The 26,049-nt window shown below is 33.8% G+C and overlaps 1 protein-coding gene and 1 non-coding gene across 2 annotated transcripts in view; one reads left to right on the top strand and one right to left on the bottom strand.

Moving 5' to 3' along the window:
- Smp_130890 (putative transient receptor potential cation channel,subfamily m, member) overlaps window positions 1-26,049 on the bottom strand; it is a gene marked incomplete at both ends in the record, with an annotated part of 85,187 nt that overhangs the window by 17,531 nt on the left and 41,607 nt on the right. The window contains 9 exons of the mRNA XM_018797169.1: window positions 836-1,082; window positions 3,089-3,246; window positions 6,924-7,342; window positions 8,063-8,274; window positions 11,006-11,132; window positions 13,627-13,740; window positions 15,575-15,694; window positions 17,281-17,767; window positions 23,900-23,969. Coding sequence (XP_018652237.1) covers window positions 836-1,082; window positions 3,089-3,246; window positions 6,924-7,342; window positions 8,063-8,274; window positions 11,006-11,132; window positions 13,627-13,740; window positions 15,575-15,694; window positions 17,281-17,767; window positions 23,900-23,969 — 1,954 coding nt within the window. The remainder of the gene's footprint in view (window positions 1-835; window positions 1,083-3,088; window positions 3,247-6,923; window positions 7,343-8,062; window positions 8,275-11,005; window positions 11,133-13,626; window positions 13,741-15,574; window positions 15,695-17,280; window positions 17,768-23,899; window positions 23,970-26,049) is intronic.
- Smp_tRNA_01558_Ser_GCT.1.1 lies at window positions 11,245-11,325 on the top strand. The gene has a single exon. It is a non-coding gene (tRNA).

Here is a 26,049-nt window from a genome sequence, read left to right as displayed (position 1 = left end):
AAAGATTTCCATACTAGGATAAAACAGCTGTTCAACATCCATCGTTTCTCGGTGGTTGTTTTGCTGATATCAGTCTGTGATTCAGATTACACAAAGGGATAATCATTAAGTAGATTAATACAACCTCAAACGTGAAGCGATATTAATAATTTCAGTAGTCTTGGTAACTAATACATTAACATTTAGATCTCATCAGAGGCATAATCTTTCACTAAAAATGAGAATATATTCATAGTTTTATAACTGAACATTTGCAAAACAGGGACCCATGTACTTTTATTCTAACTATTTAAGGTCACTCAGCTTTATAGACTGTTAGAAGTACATATGAATAATGATGAATGTCCGATCTTTAACAATATAGGTTGCTAGTTCTGGTCTGTAAATTCATTTTTATTTCACTTCAGTCGTTGGGCGGACAGCGTCAGCAACAGCTTAACGTAGGAGAGAATAAACCCGCCTCCAAATGAAAAAGAGATCAGGAAAAGATGCTGGAGATAGGAAGGACACAAATGACGGAAGTCATCAAACTTCATCACGTGGCAAGCACTTGCTTGGAATCCTCGAAGCTAAACGAAAATATTTAAACCAAAGGACACATTTAGTCAGACCTGGATGCAGATATCAAAAGAATGAATAGCACTTGAAAACAATAGGTAAGGATTGCCTGAGACAGATTTGGTTGGATAATCCCGGTTGGTGGCTTATGCTCCTCCATGAGAGGTAACAGACATAAGTAAGTGAATCGTTGAGTGTTGGGGTGATACAACACATTAAATTTTTTGAGTGGATAGTTTACAAAGATAATGATTTAACGAAAACACAATATACTTACTTTCCAGTTTATTTTATCGTGTGGTACATTCATTCTAATTCCAGGGAATATTTCAAAATTAAATGGAACTATACGCCATAGTCGATGGCTTAGAATGAGTCGTTCATAAATTTTACCAGATGCTGGAGCTGCACGTGGACCACGTGATGGTGGTCCTTTACGTGGTGTTAGAACTGTATCTACTTCAAGTTCGTCACCATTACTTCTTGTTAAAATAGCTTTGACGCATTGTTCTTCAATTCTTAACCTTTTAAATAAAAACAGGCGTATTCACAGTTGTTTTTCCCTTAAACTATTGCAAATGGGCGAATCACAACATGAAAAAAAAGTTTATTATAGTTAGTTGATCATATTTCTGTGATTAGATTATTTTATCTCGCTAAACTAGATATATGCAGCCAAATGTTCCTCCATTGAAGTTAACCGTATGATTTATGAGCATTTAATCTATGCTGTTGTTACACGTCTGCAAAACTTCATCCATATGTGCTTCAACCCATAAATGAAGAAAAAAAGAATGATCAGTCTTTAGTACTACGTCTTTTTCTGTCTCTAGAAATCTTATAACATCTTATCTCCATGACCTTGAGAAATGTTTAACAAGCAACCATAATAAAAGTTTAGACAGATAAGGAGAGAATAGTGGAGGTTATTAGAGGGAATACATGCGTTTTGCAGTATACTTTTGGAGAGTAGATGTAGCACTTTATTATATTTAAAGCAGTAAAATTTGATGTTTAGAACATTTTCAAACTTCGGACAAACCTTCAGTAGTCTTAGCTACATATTTATCCATTGTCTATATCGCTATAGTTAAACCGATTCAGTGGAGGATGAAGCCAATCTATTTATATGCTTCAGTTATGCTATGAAATTTCCGAGTGAAATTTTAGATTATATAATTGTTTAGTGTACCAAATGATAGATGGAGAATGCTGGTGTGCGGCATATGCTCCTCCAAGAGGGGTAACAGGCGTAAAAAGGTAAGTATTAATTTTTTAGTGAAGAAATATGTAATAAATAGGAAATTAATATTTTGAACTAGTGGTCATGAAATGCTTTGACTAGTAGACTTAAGAGAGTATTCAGAATTCTACAAAATTGATTTCAACCCACAATATATTATAATATTAAATTGTTAAGGAATTCATTTTAATTTTGTGGATTTATGACAAACTCAGTAAACCTCTGGATCATCTATCTTATACAGAAAATTCATTACTTTTAAATTTATTTCAGCTAAGTTATGTATCAGAATGGGGGTTTGTGGATATTGTAGTAATTTAATGGTTGAATTCACGAGTTGATTAAAGCTAAACTACCATCGTGGATTGGTTTAAGTCAGACATTAACACTGTTGGATTCTGACGTTTGCACGAGACCGAAGGTCTTGGGTTCGTGTTCCTCGTGTGGGATCGCGGATGTACACTGATAGAGTCCCATACTAGGACAAAACGGCCGTCCTGTACTTCCAGGTTTTCCATGGTGGTCTAACTTTAATCGACTCATAAATTCAACTATTAAGTTATGTATATTTGTCCTATATGCTCAAGTGGATTCATAGAAAGTATGTAACTATTGTAAAGATGGCTGCTTTAAAAGTCATGCAAAAACATCTTGATAACTAGTTATGTACTCATTCTCGTCTGCTTTCTTTGGAAAAACCATTGGCAGTCACAAATGAGCTAATGCAGCAAACATATTATGCGATAAAAATTGATGTCATTAAGAAAAGAATGGTCGAGTAGAAATGAATGACCGGTAATCACTGTCAAAAAGTGTTATCATATATAATAGATATTTACGGGTGTATTTAAAACAAATTGTTGTTCAAACGTGGCACAGTTCTTTGGTTTTGTTTATGAATCATTATTATTAATGATAAGTAGAGGTAGTGTAGTGTAACACTAATCGAAAGTGGAATGCCTGCCAGCAGAAGGTTGAGAAGATCGAATAGAAAAGAATGGGAACAGAGAGTGATTGGTATGGAAATGAAGGAACAATAAAGTTTGAGACGATTGATCGACATTTTGCAAATGAAATATTGAACGTATGGTATTCACGTTTTATTAAACAACTCTATAATTTTGTATTCACCTACAGTCGGTTGTTCCCACATGTGTTCCCGTTCACTACAATGGTGGTAGCAGAGAAAGGTAAAACTTCCTAACATAATCAATAACCAATAGAAATCAGTAAAGAATATTTATGCATGTATGTGTATGCACAAATGTTTAGTGTAGATCACCTTACTTCTCTTCAATTTTCTCTTCAATAATCGTACAGTGTGAATCGAGACCAGTAACTGCTGCACAGACAGCTGTCATTAATAAATTTTTATTATCTTTCTTGTTTGATTTACCCCAACCAACAAGTCGTTTACCATTTGTTGGCGTTAAACTTTTTATTATCTAAAATGTAATTGAAGTATATGGAAAAAGAGTGAATTATTAATTAATATCTTTTTTGGATAGTATTAATTATTGACAAACAGTTGTCTACGCAAAGTACTCAACATTCAATGGCCGGATACTGTCAGAAACAGCCTTCTTTGTAGAGGACAAACCAGCCTCCAGCTGGGGAGGAAATTAGGAAAAGATGTTGGAGGTGCATGAAACATACATTGCGGAAATCACCAAACTGCATCATGAGGAAAGCGCTAACTTGGAATCCTGAAGGAAAGAGGAAAAGAGGATGGCCAAAGAACACATTATGTCGGGAAATAGAAGCAGATATGAAGAGGATGGATAACAACTGGAAAGAACTGGAAAGAATTGCCCAGGACAGAGTTGGATGGAGAATGGTGGTGGGTGGCCTATGCTCCTCGACGAGGGGTAACAGGCGTAAGTAAGTAAGTAAGTATACTAATAATTTGCTTACAGAGATGTTATTATGAATGTGAAATAAATGGAAGCAGGGAATTCTAAACATTATTTTCTCGTAAAAATACCATACACATTTTAAATGGTATCTTTCAGATGTTTGATTGATTGATAGTATTTTGATACTATCCTAACTGTAGGCTTCTGAATGAAGCATTAAGTATTATAATAAGTAAGGATAACCACCTTTCTTCAATGTTCATTAATAATGAGATATCTGGCATTGTCGAGCACTTTCCCGTTAATTTAGTGTACCAGTACGGGATACAATGTATGATTTTCATTAGAGATTTCATCTCAATCATCTAGAAATCTTTAGATATGTTTTCTGTTAACAAGACACTGTGGGGGGTATCCCGAATCATCATATGAAAAAGTAAATAAATTTAAATTAGGAACCTGAAATCCTCAAATCTTCACTGAAAATTATGCTCATTCATGCAGCATTAACTAAATGAATGAACTGAAAAATTCCGGAAAACAATTGATACTGAACGCATATTAAACATTGAAAAATGAAGGCGCTGCAAATTCGTGAACATGTAACCTACCATGTTACTATGCCTTTTTTTATTCATAATTTACATTCAATTAGTTATGAGCCTATTATGTAAACTTTGTGCCAAAACGATCCTAATTATGTACATAGTTTGATTTATTGATTATAGCTCCTTGTGGACTTGTATTGCATTTATATAATCACTCGAATTTTAAGTCTAAGAAATAACACAGTGTCTTTGAATGAGTTTCTGTTGCTCAAATCGGGAAATTGTTAGAAATTTGATATAGGTAGTCAATCGATTGTGGTATACAGTAGCTCAGTTAGTGGATCAATAACCAGTAGGAAAAAAGAAGTGAGGAAAAATTTATCACAGTAGTACTTAATCGAAAGTTTTAATTAGCTTCATAGGGATAAACGACTCTTATCGTTAAGATTTGATAATGATGACGAGTTGATCAAGGTTAACAAATGTAAATTATGGATTCTGAAATATTGACTGAATGACAATTTGTTAAAGAAGTGACATAAAGGTCATCATATCTAGATCACAGATGACACTGAGTCTCAAATAAGTTTTAAGATGTTGTTCAGTGATCTTGTTTCTTTACTGTTTATCCAATCGACATCAAGTTTTGGATTTAGACGCATGCTTTTCGCTAATCAGTTCACTGAACAGAATAGTAAGTGCTAAGGGAAAACAACCATTAAATATTTGGGTTATATAATTCTGTTTAATTAGAAATGATACACTTAATGTGATTGTCAAAAAGTGTAATGGTTCGATTAGCAGGTGATTTACTGGCTTTCTCAGTGAAATTAACTAATGAGTTTAATGGGTTCAGGCTTTTATTTTATGAAATCCTTTCCATAAGTGTCAACATTTAATCTTTATATCTCTGAAGCCAAAGTTATCCTCACGTTATGTTTCTGATTATCTTAGGTAATTCCCGATTACCAATGGGTTTTAAAACTGATTTCTTTCTGAATATTGTATTTGGAGACTTAGTATCCCTAACACAAGAAAGTCAACAATGATGGTCATTTTTCCTTTTATTTAGTGGGTGTGTTGCATAATAGACTGTATTTTCCATCAAAGATTTCATTTAGAGCTCTAACGTTTATTATATTTATTTATTTCATTCGGTCCGTAGTGCTGCACTACATTGAACATATTTAAAGCAGACAGATGAGAATAACTCCAGTAATCTGTCTCATCCATCTTCTTTTAAGTCATACAATGTATGCGTTTTTGAATATGAGATGTGCACAAAAATTATAAATGTGACTAGTACCCAGTTTCAAGAGGAAAGTCTCGGAGTTCTAGTGATAAACCTTAACCAGTGGAGTTCAATCATGTCAGTTATGAGGTAATGGAAAATAGTCGCGCATTATCGTGGATTGGTTGAAGTCAAACATTAACATCGTTGGATCCCGGATCAGTGATATCGAGTTGAAGGTCCTGGGTTAGATTCCCACATGCGTTATCGTGGTTCCGCATTGCTGAGGAGATTCTTACCAGGACAAGATGACTGTGTGATGCTACACGGTTTTCAATAATGCTCTGTCATTAGTCGATTCATGATCTTTATTAAATATGAAGCTGGTTAAATAATGAATAGGCTGTTCTGTGAAATACCAGCGAATTATGTTTTCAACTACTCTAATATCTTACATTTCATATCTTAATAAGTTTCATAGTAGATCGTTTTCAATCACAACCATTATTACTAGTTAGTTTACATATAAAACTTGATTTTAACGTGATATACAAAGACATCTATGAATATTTAGTTACATTCTTCTTTGTTAATTTAACAACTAAGTAAATTAGTCGATATTAGGTTAGGTTCAGCTGGAAAAATTGACCAAAAATTTGACCTGAACTTCGGGAAGACAATCTGAATTCATTTTATTTCAATAAAGTTCTGTTTGACTATTTTTAGACTTATGATTCACATGATACAATGGTCTAGGTTTTTATTTGAGTCAAATATTTAATGGCCATCCACAGAAAGCTATGGATTTGAATTTTTCCGTAAAGATAATAATAATTATTATCACTATCTGTCTACGAAATCAAGATATGTGTAAGGTTACACTGTAGTGAATAGAACACGGGTGGGGACAATCGAATGTAATTAGGCACATTTTACAGACTATCTCACTAAATTCTGATAACCATACAGCAAACAGTTAATTTGCAAAATAACAATCAATTGTCTCAATCTTGACTGTTCCTTCTGCAAATATCAGTCCGTCTTCTCTGATTTCATTGTTCATGCATTTTCATACCGATTGCGCTTCATTCCTGTTCTTTCCTTATCGATCTTCTGCCTAAATACATTCAATGCTCGACCATCGTCATATACTACTTATGTGGATATAAGTAGACCACACCACAACATTACTAAGGTTGCACGTTTCTACTGTATAGATGAATTGATTACTACACAATAGTTCTTTTTCGATACGATAAAAGAAAAAAGTAGACTGACGAAAGCTCTCAAAAATAGAACGAAACACTTTTCACATAGCCTTAGAAATGGTAACATTATTAATAGCTAATAAGTAATTAAGCTTTTAGATATTACTGTGTTACATAAACTGTCTAATATAAAGTATTGAATGATGTATAACTTAGTATTAAAATAATACTTATGAATTAAATAAATAAATAAATATAGTGGTCAACATGAATTCTGACCTGTTTTTGTTGTTCTTTAATATTTTTTACAATACTTATTACACGATTACCACCTTGAATTAGTTTGCCTAAACGTTCTTCAAAAGTTGATAGTTTTCCAATTTGATTGCCTAATTCACGAAATTTTTCTTCAATAAACTCTGTATCTGGACCAAATATAGGTCCGATTCCTTCTAACAAAGACCCAGGTTCTCCAGTAACATCTCTATGACCACTTGTACCACCGGAAACTAAACCTTTCCCAGCTGCTCCCACTGCAACAGATCGTAATACAATTGCATGTGTATCACCATGTGATCTTCCTGTCCATTTACGACCACTGCCTACATCTGTATCGGCTTTAATTCTTCGAGTACCCATCATATGCTCCCATTTAGTTAATTTACTATCTAATGTTGGATTGGTGTGTAGACTTCTACCTGTAAAATAATATAATCCAGTGGAATAATATTAAGCGCTGCAAAGATTTTCAGAATTTGATTCATGAATATAAATACACTTTTATGATTTCAGTTCCAATCAACCGTCGATTTATTTTAAATTTGCCATTTCCCGTTTAAACTGTTAAGTTTAATCGATGGATATGTTAAAATAATCACCAATTAGGATCAATATATTTCCATACGTTTTATATGTATACAACAAATCAAGATGACATTTCAGAGTTAACGGCTTCGTAACCGTTGATCATTTCATGAACCGAAACGAGTTAGCTAACAAACAAGGATGGTAAAGCGACAGTTTCTTAGTGAAATGTTTGGTATAAAATACTTAAAGATTGTTGTGAATGGTAAATGTTGATTTACTGTGGTAGACAAACCAAATAAAGCTTTGTAAGAACCTTTTGAGAAATGAATTGAACTACGTATAAGTAGTATGCAACGAGTAAACAAATAAGAAAAATCATGGGTAAGTTGAGGCTAGACCACCATGGAAAACCTGGAATCACTGGACGGCCGTTGCGTCCTATTGTGGGACTCCTCAACAGTGCACATCCATGATCCCGCCTCGCAAGATTCGAACCCAGGACCTATCAGTCTCGCGTGCGAGCGCTATAATATCCACAAAATCCCTTCTTATATTAAATAAGAAAGTGTTTCAAATATCTATTTAAATTTAAGAGATTTATATTCACTTACAAAATGGATCATCATCTTTGATTTCTTCAATAGCGTGATCAAATAAAGTACCACCGATTAAACTGAATAAGAATCCAGTAAATTCAACAGAATACCAAAGTAACATAAATGGTGCTGCAACAGATGGTCTATCAACAAATTCTTGTATCATTTCATAACGTTGATAACACCAAAAATATTGAGCAGACCCTTCAATTTCGTTATATGTTGAACTTAAAAAGACGAATGAATGCAATAAAGTATATTTATATAAATATCAGAAAGATGTAGAATGTAACATATAGTTAAAGTCTACTAATACTCGTTAAGTGTATACTACTTATAAATGTATTGAAATTACAATGTCGTATAGTAATTTGTTAAGGTCTGTATTTTTACGTTATCAATGTTAAAAATGCAACCTCCTGATCACCGTCTTCTGGAATAGTTACATCCTGAGGGGGATTACTATGATGTTGAAATTTAATTACAAGTTTTTATTAAGGTTGGATAGTGAGTCATAGTGAAATTCAAGATGCTCGTTCCGTCCTATTTGGTACTCACCAATTAAATGTGCCTGTATCCATATATGATGATCACGTTGAGAATCAAACGAATTATCTTTCCCTTTAAACGCTATTACTCAATCCATTGTAAAACCATGTCCAGGTACCTAATTAATTGCTAGACGAGTAATGTGATAACGCAATCAGAAAGTTGACCGAAACGACTAATTAAATGTCCAGTGCTGATTATTCTAGGAATTCGTAGTGATACTTGTTCCCTATAGTTTATTTTCTAATAGTTTTGAGCTAACTTTAGAATCTATCTACTTAAGATAATGACTTGTTCGTAAGAAGAAAAATCTAAAATCTACTGTGTTCTATGTAGTAATAAAGTAATTTATAGGAAAACATGATCGGCAGTACCTTTACGAGGCTTATCATTTCCTAGATAATTGGGGAATCGCGTTTCAAAACATACTATAGTAGTGAATGTTTTTTCTAATATGTAGATACAATTTGAATCATGTCTTAAACTTTACGAATGTCTTCATCTTTCCTATTGACTATTCATTAAGTCTAAATTATAAGATCACAATGTTTTTGATGATGAATAGCTCTGTATCTCCCTATCTTTGTCATATCTCTCAAGTAAAGACTAGCGATTTTTCAATGGAGGAGTATTTTTACAGATAGTTAGCTGAGACCGTATTCTTCATGAGGTTATTATTCAGTAATAGTGTCAGTCAACAGACATCATAATCATATAAGGAATGATTCTTATTCTTTCTACAAAAAAGCTATTCAACCAGATGAAATTTCATATTCTGAAAGCAGGAATGAATAATAAGCTGAGAAATGTTTTAGTGTATTGAAATAATTAAATCATGTTTCTGTAAATTGTACGAATCTAATATCAACTCATTGGTCCCTTTCGAGAAAAGAGGAATTCGTCCAAATAGGTATTAATATAACCAAAGAAATATCATATGAACCATTATTTTTGAGATCGTTTAAAAAACACATTCTTTACTGGCTGATAAAATATTCTGAGAGAAATGAAATTCAATGTACAAGAAGACACATTCATACGTATTGAACCATCTTGATATAGCGTAATTATGTAATCATTTAAAGTTGTATTTTAAAGTTCACATCACATATTGACCTCAGTTAAGTGATCACGAGTATACGAGTATTACAACCAGACGAAATAGCTGTCCAGTGCTTCGTGGTTTTCAATGGTTGTCTAACTTAGTTCGATTTATGGATCAAATTATGGAAATCAGCAATCTCCACAAACCCATTGAACTAAAAATGTCATAATTAATTTTGTATTGGTTATTTGAAGCTTGTCATTTGCGTTTAGCACTGCAACTGATCAGTCTCTTATTGGCATATGTGCATTCTGTGCGGATGTTTCGATATTACCTTAAGTCACAAGCATTATAAGCAGAGGTGAATGGTGGCGAGCAGTGGAATTCAGGACGCGTGTTTCGTCTTATTTGAGGTTATACCTGCACTCCATGACTGGAACCCAGTATCGTTTGCTTCAAATGCCATCGTGTTATCCACTTAGCTACTGAGTCCAGATAACCACTAGTTTATGCAATGGAATGCACGTACATCCAGCTGACAAGTCACAAATAGAATGAAAAGTGCGTCCTGGATTCCGCTGCTGGTCATCATCCATCTTCGCTTAAAAAAGTATGTTTACTGAATTGTTTACTGTTCATGTTGTAGCGAGATCCGACGCTTTACAAATATACACTCAGGCAAGATTTTGTATTGTTATTATTATGTGTACATATGTAGTAGGGTTTTTAGATAAAATCTTGTTGAAATATTTCTGATGTTTGTATTGCTGGTCTTTTCGTGAAAAATCATATCTTGTTCCGTTATTGATATTCAGGATTGATTTTTCATCTGTATTCATTGACATTTATTCGTCTTGAGTAGATTTCCTTAATATTAGCCATCTTGCTTATACATAAAAACGTACGACTCCAAAGAAGATTATTCTAGCATGTCATATGTCAACATATTTCGATAGATTTATAGAAAAAAAAACACAGATTTACATTCAGACAACTGACACATAAATTTGAGATGGTAGAGAAGATTTGTATCTTGAATGGATGATTTCCGTGGAGCTTCATTATCTGAGCTGGATGGTTTAAATTTGAAGCTTTCATTATTTTTCTGAAGATTATCAATACAAACGTCATGTAAACGTAAGGCATTTATAAGACAAGATATGAATCATATGCTGAGAAAGGTGGACAACTCACTTCTATATGATATGTGTTATAATAATATCATCCAACAGAACAATGAAAGCTTCACAACTAAACTATTCAGCTCAGAGGATAAAGTTTCATCAAAAAGATGATTTATTTTCTTGGTGCAGCATTTAGGAATATTCAAAAAACATCTTCTTTTCTTAATTTTTAAAACTTACGTGAATGTTGCAACTAATAAATTGAACATAAGTACTTGTGTTAATAAAATAAATGCACTTAACATAATTATAGTTAAACGACGTGATGAAGTTTGTGGACACATTCCATTGTCACGACAAGATGAACCTATTTAGAATAATAAAAAATAAAGAGTCAATACATTATAGTTTAATATATAGAAAATGTTTTAGATAGACACAAACATTTCACTAGTAAATTATTCACAATCGTCTAGCATACGAGGTGGCCGAGTTGTTAAGGCGATGGATTGCTAGTCCATTGAGGTTTCCCCGCGTGGTTTCGAATCCCATCCCCGTCGAGTGTCGCTTTGCTCCCAAATGCCCTGGTACGGCCAAGAGTGGGGAGAGTCCGCTCTCCCTCTCAAAATGCTCTCACATAGCCACGCGTATATAGCCTCTGCCAGGGAAGTCTCACTCACAGCCTTCTCGTGGCATTACTGTTGTTTACGAAATTGAGAGGACGAAAAGCGAATGTCCGGCGCTTTAACCGGGTTGGTGGACACGGAAAGTCCACCTAGTGGAGTTGGAAAACCCTGACTCCAAACCAATGGTGTGCATCGGCCTAAGTACTTTGAAGGAACAAATGGCGTATGAACCAGTTCTTGGTCACCGGCTACCATGGGACTGTATCTCCTTACGATGCTCCACTGCCTTGTAGAGCAGACCTTTAGGTCAAAGGCTCGGGGTGTGGCCTTCTAAGAAAACCATCTGCTTTAGTTCGGGCACCTGGGCAGTATAACAGCCCTTACAAAGATCAAATGAGATTTATGGGGCGCATATGTATCTGGTGCTTCCTTGTACCAATATTTATGTGTTTAAATAATAAATAAAATAAAGTATACTCTCACGGAATATGATTTCAATGAAATTCAACAATCTCCACAATTCCTCACTTTAAGATTTGTCTTAAAATTTTCATTCATTAGCTTGGTATACTGTTCAAACGTCAATTAATGATGAAAACGTTAAGATTTACCTGTGATTCTTAAAAGGAAGTTACCACTTTCAAGAGGTTCGTGGGCTGCTAGTTTTCGATCATAGGTGTCTTCAAAGCATTGCTCGTATATCCTGGAACCACCGAGTAAGTAATGCAGTTGTTAGAAAACGGGTACTAGGTAAGGATGGCAAATCGATTGATGAAGTAGTGAAACTTCATCAGTTGAGATGGCTGGGACACGTGTTACGTATGTCCAACCACCGACTACCCCGTCGTGCAATGTTTTATGGTGTAGGAGTAGATTGGAAGAAAGCTAAGGACAGCCAGACCAAAACGTGGCACAAATCGATGAAGTCACTGACAAGTGGACTGAGCTATTCTGGTACGTGTAGACTACCTGGTTGGGATTCGCGAGATGATGGTAATCGATGGTTAGAGATCTTGAATGACATGGCTCAAAATCGTTTGCAATGACGAAGGTGCATCCGCTCTTTGTGTTCTCCCAAATTCTAATCTTCTAAATTCTTCATGTCTCTATGTTGTTTCTCTTTCCAAATTTATTTCACTGTATTATACTCCTTCAATAACATCTTCAAACCCTAATCTTTAACATTAGTGCTTATACTCTTACTACTTCTACCACTATGGGATTTGAATCGACAACTGCATCTCTGTGCGAATGTGGTATGGCAACTCGAACTGATGTACGTACGTACGAAGTTCTACATTGTGACTGACTAACTTTCAAGAGTGATCTCATACTTTGAGACTGAAACAACACTTTCACTTCTAAAGGTTAACTTCATTTATACTATAGATTGGAAATACGATGAGATGTAATAAATATCTATTAATTTGTGAAATACCTGAAATCCTTAAGTAACCATAATTGAAGCTGTTTGTATGTAGTATGTTTAATAAGTAAGTTCATCATAAACTTCTGTGAAGTCCTTTAATGAATTAAAATGCTCAATCAGTAGTTACTGATCTCAGATAATATTTTCAACTAATTATATAATCGTACCCAAATCTCTGCTTCATATTTACATAAGCTAATCTAATATCTTATTTAAATGCGTCCAGTGTATATTTTAGGATCAGGTGGACGTTTTAATGCATTGATAGAATTTATTATTCACATTGAATTGTGAACGATGATGATAATGATTGGTTGTTTGCTTAGTCAGACTTGTAGATAGTCTGACAAATACTAGTTGTATTATATATTCTCTTACCTTTACTAATATTGTGATGGTTGTTAGTTTTTGGTGCAGAAATATACTTACGTTTTAGTCAGGCTAGTCATCTGTTCATCTGAGTTGTGTTGATGTCCTGTAGAATAGACACTAGAAGGGTATCTAGTGTAAATATTCAAATGTAAGAGCGGTATTATCGTAATAAATCAGAAACTAATCACATCTCATCATTATTTTGATTTTGAAACGTATCTTATACGCCCATATACTTCGATCGCCAATATTCTTTATAACCTCATTACCTCTACTGTTGACATCATATTAAGTAATGAAAATGATGATATAATCACAATCAAATATTGGTATTTAATCATTCTGTCTCTCTAAGCTCAAATATCTCCTTTATGTTCAGAAACTAGAATTGACAATGAAACAAAAAAACAAGAAGAATTGTTTGAGCTGCTTACCATCGCCAGCTAAATCGTCTAAACGAAATTCACCCAACATTTGAAAATATGATGTCATAATTACATCATAAAGACTACGTATTCCAGGTTTAGACTGATATGTTGAATTTATAGCTGTGATAAAGAAAATTGAAATGAAAACATATCTGATTAAGAATCTTTAGGATACTCAGACTTTTTGACGAATACTTCAATTCTAAATATGCATACATCACTATTACGAGCTGGATACTAATCAATCTAATTACGCGAAAATTCTGTCAATCATTGCTGCTGGAAGTAAAAAAAATCCTAATCTAAATACTGTTCGACGGAAAGTGTATTTTGTTTTTGAACGACATTAGCTAAATTTTACCATCTATAACAAAAACTGGAAGAACATTTGTCATTTTTACCTGTCAAAATATTATAAAAACAAACTTATTTATAGAGAAATTTCATCGAGTAGTATTGTGGTATGGGCTACTTATATGCACATAAGTAATATATGACGATGGTCAAACATAGAATGTATTACAGTAGAAGATTGATAAGGAAAGAACGGCAACGAAACGCAATTGGTATGAAAATGTATGAACAATAAAATCTGAGACAATGGACTGATATTTGTAACAGGAACAGTGAAGCTTGATAGAATGGATTGTTATTTTGCAAATTAACTATTTACTAAACGGTTATCAGATTTTAGTGAGATATTCTGTAATTTTTATGCCCAAGTACAATTGATTGTCTCCACTAGTGTTCTTGTTCACTGCGGTATCAATGCTGTTTTGAATGCTACAGATTTTCTTTAAATATCAAAGGACGAAAAGGCTGAGTTGAAGGAGTCCCAGAAAGAAAGTAATGCATATTCTAGAACCTATTGACACCCACTACAACAAATATCAGTTATTGTTAAGAAAACAATTCATAGGGGGTCATGTGTAAATAAAGATTGATCAATTAGATTATAAACATTTACAACAGCAAGACTCAAACATAAATAGCTTATACCTAAATGTGTTTTATAATCGTTTTAAAGAAAGGAGAACAAGATCCAATATTATTTATAGTTCAGTTTTAAGGTTAGAACTTAGATGTTGATATTGACGAATTACTCAGAATACAGTTTTCGAGTCATCCATTTTCTGTCTCTGTAGTCACCCAAATAATGTTGTGGAACATTTTTCTGTACAGATTAATTCATTATCCATACCGTGGAATTTTTTTAGTCCCATAATTTTCAATAATCGTGAAGCTAGGTTGTTAATTTGCCCTAGGTATGTATCCAATAAATAATATATTTTCAAAAAAATGTGTTTAAATGTATATTTACACGTTCTGACATGATGATCGCAAGGCCATCCTATTAATCTCTCGAAACGCTTGGCTGGTTTAAGTATAGAGTCACATATTCATAGACGAAAATTTTTTTAACCAAATGCATTAAGTTCACTGAATGATATGCTTTGATTTTAGCTACTTAGTTTTGATAGTATCCAGAATATTAAGGAAAATCATTTCATTCAAAACACCCACCCAAGAGAACACAGGACTACTAGCATGTATTTACTTAAGGTAAAAATCGGTTATCAATTTTAAAAATTCATTTGAAGTTTTCAGCTTTCAATTACTTCTTCATTTATAAGCAAAGATGGATGGTGGCTAACAGTGGAATCCAGGACGCGAGCTTCGTTCTGTTTGGGACTGTTCAGCTGTATGTACCTGCATGAGTTGATATTCACGCCTGTACTAAAACCCAGTACCGTTCGCTTCAAACTCCAACGCGTTATCCACTGCTAGTTGCCATCCATCCCTGTTTATAATCCTGGTGACTTAAGACAATATCCAGGCATCCTCACAGAATGCACATATACCAATAAGAAGCTGATCAACTACAGTCCTACATATCAATAGGAAGATTCAAATAAACAATACAAAGTGAATTCTTCATTCATGGCAAACTTACTCATCTTTTCTTGTTCATAATCACTGTAATATCCATTAGCGAATGAAATTGATTGAAATGCGATCCCATATCCGATTTGACATACCAAAAGAATGAGTAGAAATGGTAAGAGATCATGAACTACCTAATATTAATCAAGAATATAAAAAACGACACACAAATAATGATAATTCAATGTTAGCTAAGCAGGTGATTTATTACACTAAATGAATTATACTGTATTTATCAAGATATGAACTGTAGCAACTTAAAGTAATGCACATTTAATCAAGATGGTAGACAGTTGTATAAGGATGGCTCGTTGACAAACTCAAGGAAGCCTCAAGAAGCCCATAAATCGCCGAAGATATTCCATCCAATCACCGTTGAGTGAACATTCTAGAATGTCGACGTGTAGCTTCCTTATTGGATGAATAAGAAGAACCCCCTATATGCCCATTGACTGTCCGAAATGATGATTTACTTTCAGCCAAAAACTATAAATACATGAGATTTTTGTACTATATTTGACACTGTTTGGAATATCATTCCTACTTACTAGTCTTCTGTATTCTCATGTCGTGACTTGAGAGGGTTCTAGCGTTCGAGTACTCAAGCATTACGCGACATACTAAGAATCTAAGTTCGAGATATAACAAGTGTTTTTTCTTTTTGTTATTGTTATATAACTAACATATAAATTATAATCACACACTAATCTTAGCTTAATAGTTATTCAAAATCAGAAAGTATTAGATAACTGCTTTGTTGTATTACGAAATTCTTTGGCAGTGAAGATCCACTATCCTGCCACAGGAGATCAAATTCAGAGCTTTTACGTTTTGTAGAGAACGTTTAACCTTTAAACAATAAATGTAAAATTGGTGAGACTATAATTGATGGATGACATTTGAGTGACGCTAAAGTGATCTTGAGAATGTCTATCTATCAAATAGGTTTAAATGAGGGTTATAAACCAGTGTGAGGAATTAGATTTAGGATTTTCATCACGAACTTACATTAGCTACAATGTCCAAACGCTTTTTAGCTAAATAGATGAATGAGCTTCGCGCTAAAATCGAAGTTGTGTTATATCTGATTGTTTCGTCTATAAATTATTTTCTCACCATAAAATCTATCAATCTTTAAGAATTCTCTGTATAAATAATTTTAGTGTAATTTTAAGGAAATCTTTATTTTTCATCCGTTTATCATCAATTGAAATTGATAAAACTCTTCTGATAAGAATATTTAGTTAGCATACCTTCACTATGCTGACAGTTTGATTTCAAAGAGTATACTTGTTTAATATAGTTGAAATCATGAGTCATTTGCAGCTAGACCACCTAAAAGCGCTGAATGGCCGCTTCTTCCTATTGTAGGATCCCTCTGCAGTGAGCATCCACGATCCCGCCTCGCGAGATTCGAACCCAGGACCTACCAGTTTCGCGCACGAGCGCCAAACCTCTGAACCACTGGACCGTCATTCAACGGTGTTAATGTCTAACTTCAACCAATCCACTTGTTTATTTATTAGTAAAGGAAAACTTATATTTTACTATACATCACAAATAAAAATAAGAACATTCTAACCTTAAATAATAATGAATTTCTACACTTATTCAACAATATTTATAAATAAAATACGAAAACAAAATATTCCCCTTTTTTTCTTTTTCTTCAATTTTTATTTCCCACCCCCTTTCCCCCTCCCCTCCTTCTACAACTTACCATTCTATTAATCATAATTAATTTTGGTCCAAGTACAATACTAAAACTAAATATATACATTAATCTTACATAAAATGCAAATAAACTAAATGCATAAAATATACGTGATATTGTAAATAAATCATTAGTTAATATATAATATGATAAATCAGGTGACCAATTATTGAATAATAATTGATTATCATTATCATTATTATTCATTATTTTTATTGATTTATTGATTATCGTTTGTTCATTCGATATACTGAATGAATTATCGATTAAATTATATTGATTATTGATTAAACTTCCATTATATAAATGATTTAATTTTGATATAATTGATTGATTAAATAATTCATTATTATTATTTAATTGATTAATTTGTTCATATAATAAATTATAATAAGCATGAATTTTAACACTTAAACCAATTATATATAAACTAATAGCAAGACAATCTAATTTATTCCAACCATCATTGATATATTCTTTAAAACTGGAACCAGGACCAAAAGCCTATAGAAAAATAAAATAATAATGAATGAATGAAGATATAATATTAAAGAATTTATGAAATAATATAGAGTTAACAAATAATGATGTAATAGTTGAATTCATGAGTCGATTGAAATTAGATTATCATGAAAAACCTGGAAGTACTGGACGACTGTTTGGTACTAGTGTCGGACTCTTCAGCAGTGTTTAATCATGATCCCGCCTCTAGGGATTCGAACCCAGAACCTATTGGTCTTGCAATCAAACGCTTGACCTGTAGACTAATTAGCCGGTATCCAATGGTGTTCATGTTTAACTTCAACTAATCCATGAAATTGAGCCACCGTCTACCATTGACTACAGTGAATTACTATCTCACAACAGACCTGGTTGAATTTCACTGGTCACTGCTTTTTCGAGGTTTCTCATGGTGGTAAAGCTTTAATTGACTCATGAACTCAACTATTAAATTACTGTAATCTCCACAAAACCCCTTTATGATAATAAAGATTTTTTTAGCAGAATATTGAAGTATTAATCAAAGATTAGTTTAAAAAAGTACTTTTAAGGGGTTAAAGCTAAATGATCTAAACTCCGTTGTAAGCACGTAAAAAATGTAATTCATTAATCAATTGAACAGTATGAATTCAATGGTTAATCATTTGTTAATAACAAAAAGTGAAAACTACTACCATGTGTCATGGGTTTTTTCCTGGCAAACTAAATGAGTAGTCTGGTAATGTTTTAAAAACTTGTAGTGACTTTGCTTCGTTAGTCAATCACCTTTGTAACCGTTATGATATAAATCTAAACGGTGTTTGAAATCAGAAGGCAATAAGAAGCAGCGACTACAGTTTATTAGTGTATAGAACAGATCACAAGGCTACAAGCACATCAAGCGATTTTGAAGCAGAGAAGCGAACATATGTGAGTGAGCGAATACAGAGGCAAGTTTATAATCAAACTCATAAGGACACAGCAAGGCAAAGCAGAGGCTAATAATAAGATTACCATTCATATATGCATGGGAAAGAGCGACCAACATTTCAGCTAAACTCTGCCATATGATAAAGAGTACACATTTATACAGACATAATAATGATCATAATAGTACAAAGAAATATGCGAAGTGTTACTGCTCAAATAACATTGTCTGTTAAGTTAATAAAAGCGCTTCACCAAAATCAACCATAATCGAAATTGGTTGTAGGATAAGCTATAAGCTATAAGCTCACCTCCACTTCAAGTGGATATTTCTGACAGTCTCGAAAATGTAACGCCAATTATGAACTATTAATTTGGCAATTAAATTGTTTGTTTGTTCACTATACTAGGTGTTTATGGAATTTCAAAAAAAGTGATAACACATTCGTCACGGAAAAAAATTTTTTAATCATTCGATGTTTAATCTATAGTTAATTTGCATAGTTGTTTTATAGTCATCATGAAATGACCTTAGACTAAGTTTAGACTTAGACTATTTGGAACTAGGAAACACTAGATTGGTTTGTTTCCTGGTATGGGACTCTCCAGCAATGTTAATCCACAGCTCCATCGAGAATCGAACCTAAGACCTTAAGGCCCAGCTACTAGTCTTTAACTTTCACAACACTGAGCCACTATCCAATGCTTGATTTATGTAACTCCAGTCAACCTGAGACATTACGTCACCATCATCCATCGATATTGATAATATTTGTCTTATTTTCATGGTTAATCTCTGTTGAACTCGACTTCACACTAGAACTCCGGAAATTATATTTTGGAGATAGACACTAGCAACCACACGATGATTTTTAGTATGAGGAGCCGAAGAGGTTGTCAAATTTTGCTACTGATGAAGGTCAAAAATCTTTGAATAGGTGTTTTTCAGTAGCATGGGACTCTTCAACAATGCACATCTGCAGCCTCACAACGAATAAGTGATCTAATGTTTTACTATATTTAACAATGAATGTCCTCGGTATCGGGTATATTAACAAAAACTTTATTCTAGGTTTAAGTTTTATTATTCTCAAGTTACATCATCGTCTAAATATAATGAATGAGATTTTTATGTAGGTTTGTTCTCTGAACTGGATGGTTTGGTCGTGGAGCTTTCATCGTCCTTCTGAACGACATCATCAGCACAAACTTCGGGTTTGTGCTGAGCTACAAATCTTCTCCACCATCTCGTAATGAATGAGAGTCAGAATGAATTGTAAGACTTATTTTGCCTTTCAGTTTAGTATCTATGACTTTCGTAATTCTTGGTAGTAATTACAATTTCCAACTATTGCTCATTATAAATCAGATTTGTATCATCCATTTTGATCAGTAGTATCTAATATTTTTCGAAAAAAAGTTGTTTTACATGTTCATATCATCTGTTTTTTAATCATTCCCAATAAATTCTCCAAATCTATGTTATGCAATCAATGTTTTAAGTTAGCACTGAAAATTTCTGTCACATAACATGAGTACTGTCGGCTTTAATGTGAATAGAAAAAAAATTACACAAGTAATTTCAGATTTTGATCTGTATTCTGAAACTCCTAGAAACCCACGCATACATGCATGATGAATGAAAAATACCTACATACCTACCTACCTACCTACCTACCTACATGCATGCATACATACATACATACATACATACATACTTGCATACATACATACATACATACATACTACATATATACACACATACATACGTACGTTGTACGTATGTATAAACATGTAAGGACAGTCCTTATTTATTTGCATAATCCAACTGATATATCCGATTATACAATTTGACAATGAATTCATTGTAAAGAAGTTTATATTTTTTAAATGTTCAACTAGGAGTTATATTAACCTACTCACTTGTTTTAATTCTTCACATAGAAATGATCCAACCATTAAAGTTGTAAAAATATCTAAATAAGAAAAACTCAATGTCAATGATGTTAGAAGTGTTTTACTGAAGACAATCAGAAACAATAAGTAGAATATCTGGGTAGGAAAACGAGAAAAAAAAACAAAGAAAAAGATGTATGAAATGGGGGGAAAATTAAATAAATACAGTTGAACTACTGAATTATTTGGTTGTATGTATTTGGTTGGGTTATTTGGTTCTGTTAACACTTAGTGAAGTGTATGACCTTAAGCAGGGCTAGTTGATATGTAATGATGATCTAAGAATGGCTCGTTGGTAAACTCTGGGAAGCCTCAAGAAGTCCAGAAGGAGCCGAAGACATTCCATCCAATCACTGCTAGGGGAACATTCTAGAATGTCGACCTGTAGCTTCCTTATTGGATGGATAAGAATGACCTGCTATGTGCCTATTGGTTGTCCGAAAGGATGATTAGCTCTGAGCCAAAAACTATAAATACATTAGATTTCTGTACTATATTTTGACACTGTTTTGAGGAATAAAATTCCTACTTACTAGTCTTCTGTCTTCTCTCTTGCGACGTTGCGGGTTCGATCGTTCAAGTAGTCTAGTAGTACGCGGCGTAGCTAAAATATATAATTCTAACAAATATAGGCACAACCATTGAGGGAAACATTGACACGTGAATAAAATATCCCATTGTGCCATTGAATAAAAAGAATTCAGAAATCGTTCCTATCCTTCTATAGGAATGTATAGCTTAGGCAAAAATGATCTCGTTGAAAAGAAAAGTTTCCCGCGCTGAACTCTCTTTATTTTTAAGCATCAACATCTTATATTTCCTATTCTCAGAAATTAATTAAATAGTTGAAAATTACAATAGAGTAGTGCTGTATTTTTAGCCCAAATTATTTACACATAGTTTTACTAAACAAGTTGAATACCATTTAATTTCTAAGTAGAAATTTCTAAAGGACTGTTTTATACTTATGTTAGTATTTAGTTTACAGAACCCAAAAAATAGCATCGGTTGATTTAAACAAAAGCAATAATTATCAAAAGGGTTTTTTGTATAGATTTCAGTAATTTTATAGTTGAAATCATGAGTCAATTGAAGCAAGACCATAATGGAAAACCTAAAATCACTGGACGGCCGTTTCATCCTATTGTGGGACTCTTCAGCAATGAGCATCCACGATCCCGCCTTTCGAGATTCCAACTCAGCACATATCAGTCTCGCGCGCGAGAGCCTAAGCACTAGACCACTAAGGTGGCATCCAACGTTGTTATTGTCTAACTTCAACCAATCCACGAAATTGAGAAACCGATCTCCAATGTCTTCAGTGAGTTGATATCTCCCAGCAGACCTGGTTGAACTCCACTGGTCACTGCTTCTCCTTAGAACTCCAGGAAATATCTCTTGGCTGTTCACTCCTGAGGAGTCCCACAATAGGACGAAAGGACCGTCCAGTGCTTTTAGGTTTTCCATGGTGGTCTAGCTTCAATCGACTCATGATTTCAACCATAAAAGTAATAATGTTGATTTAGGGTGAAATTAACCATTTTTTTTTACAGTGTCTAGTCCAATTGAGATATCTAGCATTTTCCTATCCATTTAGTGTGTAAGTGCTGAATATAAGTATATAATTCTCACCAGGGACTGTATTTTGTTCATTTAAAGTTAACTGCACATGTCTTCTGTGAACAGCACATTCAAGTGTATTTTACTGGATGATAACAGCAAATAAAGTGAAATTTAGAGCCTAAAATGAAATCCTCAGTGAAAATTATGCTCCTACATGTCGGCATTCACATTGAATGAACGGTAAAATACCCGAAATGCATTATACTATGCACATATTGAACTTTATAAATGCATTTATTATAAATTCACGGACACTTATCCTATCCTTAGATTCCGCTATTATTATCAAAGGTTATTCTGATAGAAGGCGGGGTGCTGTAGACAAAAACGGTTAAGGGGAGTCTTAATTTAGTACCTTTAATTTGATGAACGATATTTCAAAGAGAGTTGATATGATCTTCAAGTGAGCGGAGGCAAACAGGCAGTAAGCTTTTCTAAATGTTATGAAATTATTTAATCGCGTGATATCCTTTCTGTCATATATTTCTAATCTGATTTCAATTCAGACTTCACTGCGTGTGTGAGCTGCTAGTATTTGTTTTAAATAAACTATTGTTTATATAGTTGGTTATGAATCGTGTATATGTGTATAGTATGATCCAGTGAAGTATTCTAATTAACTGGTATCATATAATCTGGTGTTAAGGTTGTATTATCGCATTATTGTATTGTATCGTGGTAGATAGGGAAATATCTCCACTTCATGTTCACAACAGGTGTATTTATAGACTTACTTATCTGGTTAGCGTTTTTTTAGCGAGTTGGTTTTCTACGGTATGGGGTCGCTAACCCCATGCCCAACCCTCCTTCTTTACACGGGCTTGGGACCGGCAGTAGCCCCCGGAGGAGCTACAGGCAGAGTTGTATTTATAGACAGGGATTTTTTATTATTTTCACTGTGAACTCTTTTTTTGGTTTATCTTTCACTGTTCAACTAATGATGAAATGAGTAATCAGCTTCGTAACACAAATTGTCTGATTATGTATTTCATTTCGATTATGGAGTTAAAATTTGTAAAGTCTACTGATGGTCTACTTTCCGAAATACTATTTAAGTTTGTAATACTTCTTTTAAATATTGTGTTCATTTTCCTAAACTTATTAGGAATTGATCTACCGAATAAAATAAGGCGCATCACATAATGTCACAAAGTCAAATGGTAAACACAAGACAAATGAGGCTAGGTTATTGTCATTTAGTGGATACTTTACCTGACCAATGTAGTATATCGCTTGTCACATTTTGAATCAGTCCAGCTACCCATACATAAACAAGGAATGTAGGTAGAATTGATCAGCTTTTAAGAATGAGGCTTTTTATGCGACTTTAGTCTTTTCTCTTTGTGTAGTTGCTTACCCAAGAGTTAAATGGTGTCTTTGCGACTGAATATGACTCGAGGAATACAAGGTATATACCTTCACATTCTGAAAAATACATATGAATACATATTTCATTCGTCGTGAAACTCATGGGTGGAGTAAATGTCAAGATAAGTGTAACCACTGTGTCTTGGACATATTATTCATCACTTTGAACATTAAAATCTGATAGATGTAGTCAACATTACCAATATAATTTCAAATGTGTTTCCCTCTTATGCTTAAAACGAAAAAGAAATGACTATTTAAACGTACTGTATTATAAACAAATCGTATAATTGGAGCTTGATAGAATATTTGAATCCGTTCAATTTGAGAACTAATTCTAAAATGAAACAAAATAAGAAGAAAATATGAAATAACACATTTTTACCTTGTAAACATAAATTTCACAGATTATATGATTCAACTGATAAGTTTTCATGTGATTTTAGTAGTTGAATTCATGAGTCGCTTTGAGCTAGACCACCATTGAAAACCTGGAAGCACTGAACGGCCGTTTTGTCCTAGTATGGGGCTTCTCATCAGTGACGAATTCCACTCAATTGATTGTTCCACGATGATCCGTAGTGTCGCAATTCGGTTTGTGCACGACCGATCCTTACGGAATCCACTCTGCTGATCTCGAAGTTGGGCATCTACTGCATCCTTCATCCAGTTCAGCGGCACTCTGTTTATAACTTTTCCTGGTACTGACAACAGCGTGATGCCTCTGTAATTCTCACATTTGCTCAGATCTTTCTTTGGTATCTTGATGAGGTATCCTTCTTTCCAGTGCGTTGGCACATGTTCTTCCTCCCAAATCTTCTTGAATAGAGTGTGAAGCATGCTTGCAGTTGCTTCTTTGTCTGACTTCAGAACTTCAGCTGGTATATTGTCAGGTCCTGCAGCCTTCCCATTCTTGATTTGTCTGATGCTATGTCGATTGTAATACAATAATAATTATCTGGAATTCATAACTATAGAGTTTCATCAAAAAACTATCAAATATGATCATTTGCTTTAATACTCTTTGTATAAGTTGTAAGATTCCTGAAACATCTATTCAATTTTAATGTAGTGTGGTGTGTGTCGACAGATATAAGTCGTATGTATTATCAATCGATAGTGGAATACCTGGAGGTAGAGGGTTGAGAAGATCGGTGAGAAGAAAACAAGAACGAGAACGGTAATTGGTATGGAAATGAAGGAACAGTGAAGTCTGAGACAATTGATTAATATTTTGCGAACAAAGTATTTACTCTATGGTTCTCAAATTTTACTGAGAGATTCTGTAATTTTGTATTCAAATGCATCCAGTTGTCCCTGGTTGTGTTCTCGTTTACTGCAGTAGAAATAAGCTTATAAGAAGTTGTATCTCTTCAATTTTGTCGATGGTTAAGGTTTGTTCATTATTTTTGAACTGCTGTAGATAGACATTTATATGAACATGTTGAGAACTTCAATTACTAAGTCTCTATTGGCATATATACATCCGAAGATTATCTCAATATTTTCATTTGATCACAAGTTCTAATTATAGTTGGATTGTGACGGGGATCGGGATCCAAGATGATCGTTTGTTCTAATTCAGTGCTCATAACCGGATTTATCAGAAATCCACTGTTAATATTCATACAAACTAAAACCCGGTAGAGTTGACAGGCTTTCATAACTTCACAATAATCGTTTCATTGGTTCACGTGAAATCTTCTCAAATGACTTTTTTGTTAAGTGTTACATTTTATTTACTTGAAGAAATCGTAACTTTTTTGCTGACCAGTTTATTTACCTTTTGATGTCTGTGCACCTCAGAGCTTGAAGCACGGATCGACAATTCGGTTTTTTCAGCAATCATCATTTCAGTCAGCTGATTGTAAATTCACACATGCCTTCGTTGATTTTACTATTATAACAACATAAATATTTGTCAATCATTTTAATTAGTTTCCAATTGAATAAAAGATTTATCATAGATGTAGATTACTCGTTAGAAGTTTCCTATTCAAAAACAAAACAGAATCTTCATAGTCTAATAATAGTAGTGTTCGTAGTTAAAATCACTAACCGATCTCAGCTGACTTACTTACTTACGTCTGTCACCCCTCGTTGAGGAGTAGAGGCCACCCACCAGTATCCTCCATTCAACCCTGTTCTGGGAAATCCTTCCTGGTTCTTTCCATTTTACATTCATCCTTTTCATATCTGCTTCTATTTCCCAAAGTAATGTATTCTTTGGCCTCCCTTTTTTCCGCTTCCCTTCAGGATTTCAAGTTAGGGATTGCCTCGTGATGCAGTTTGGTGATTTCCTTAATGTATGTCCTATCCAATTCCAACGTCTTTTCCTAATTTTCTCCTAACATGGAAGCTGGTTTGTCTTCTCCCATAAAATGCTGTTGTTGATAGTATCCGGCCAGTGAATGTTG

The sequence above is a fragment of the Schistosoma mansoni genome, chromosome 4 (genome assembly GCF_000237925.1).
Source record: "Schistosoma mansoni strain Puerto Rico chromosome 4, complete genome".
Classification (NCBI taxonomy): Eukaryota; Metazoa; Platyhelminthes; class Trematoda; order Strigeidida; family Schistosomatidae; genus Schistosoma; species Schistosoma mansoni.
This window is presented reverse-complemented; position numbering and strand designations above follow the sequence as displayed.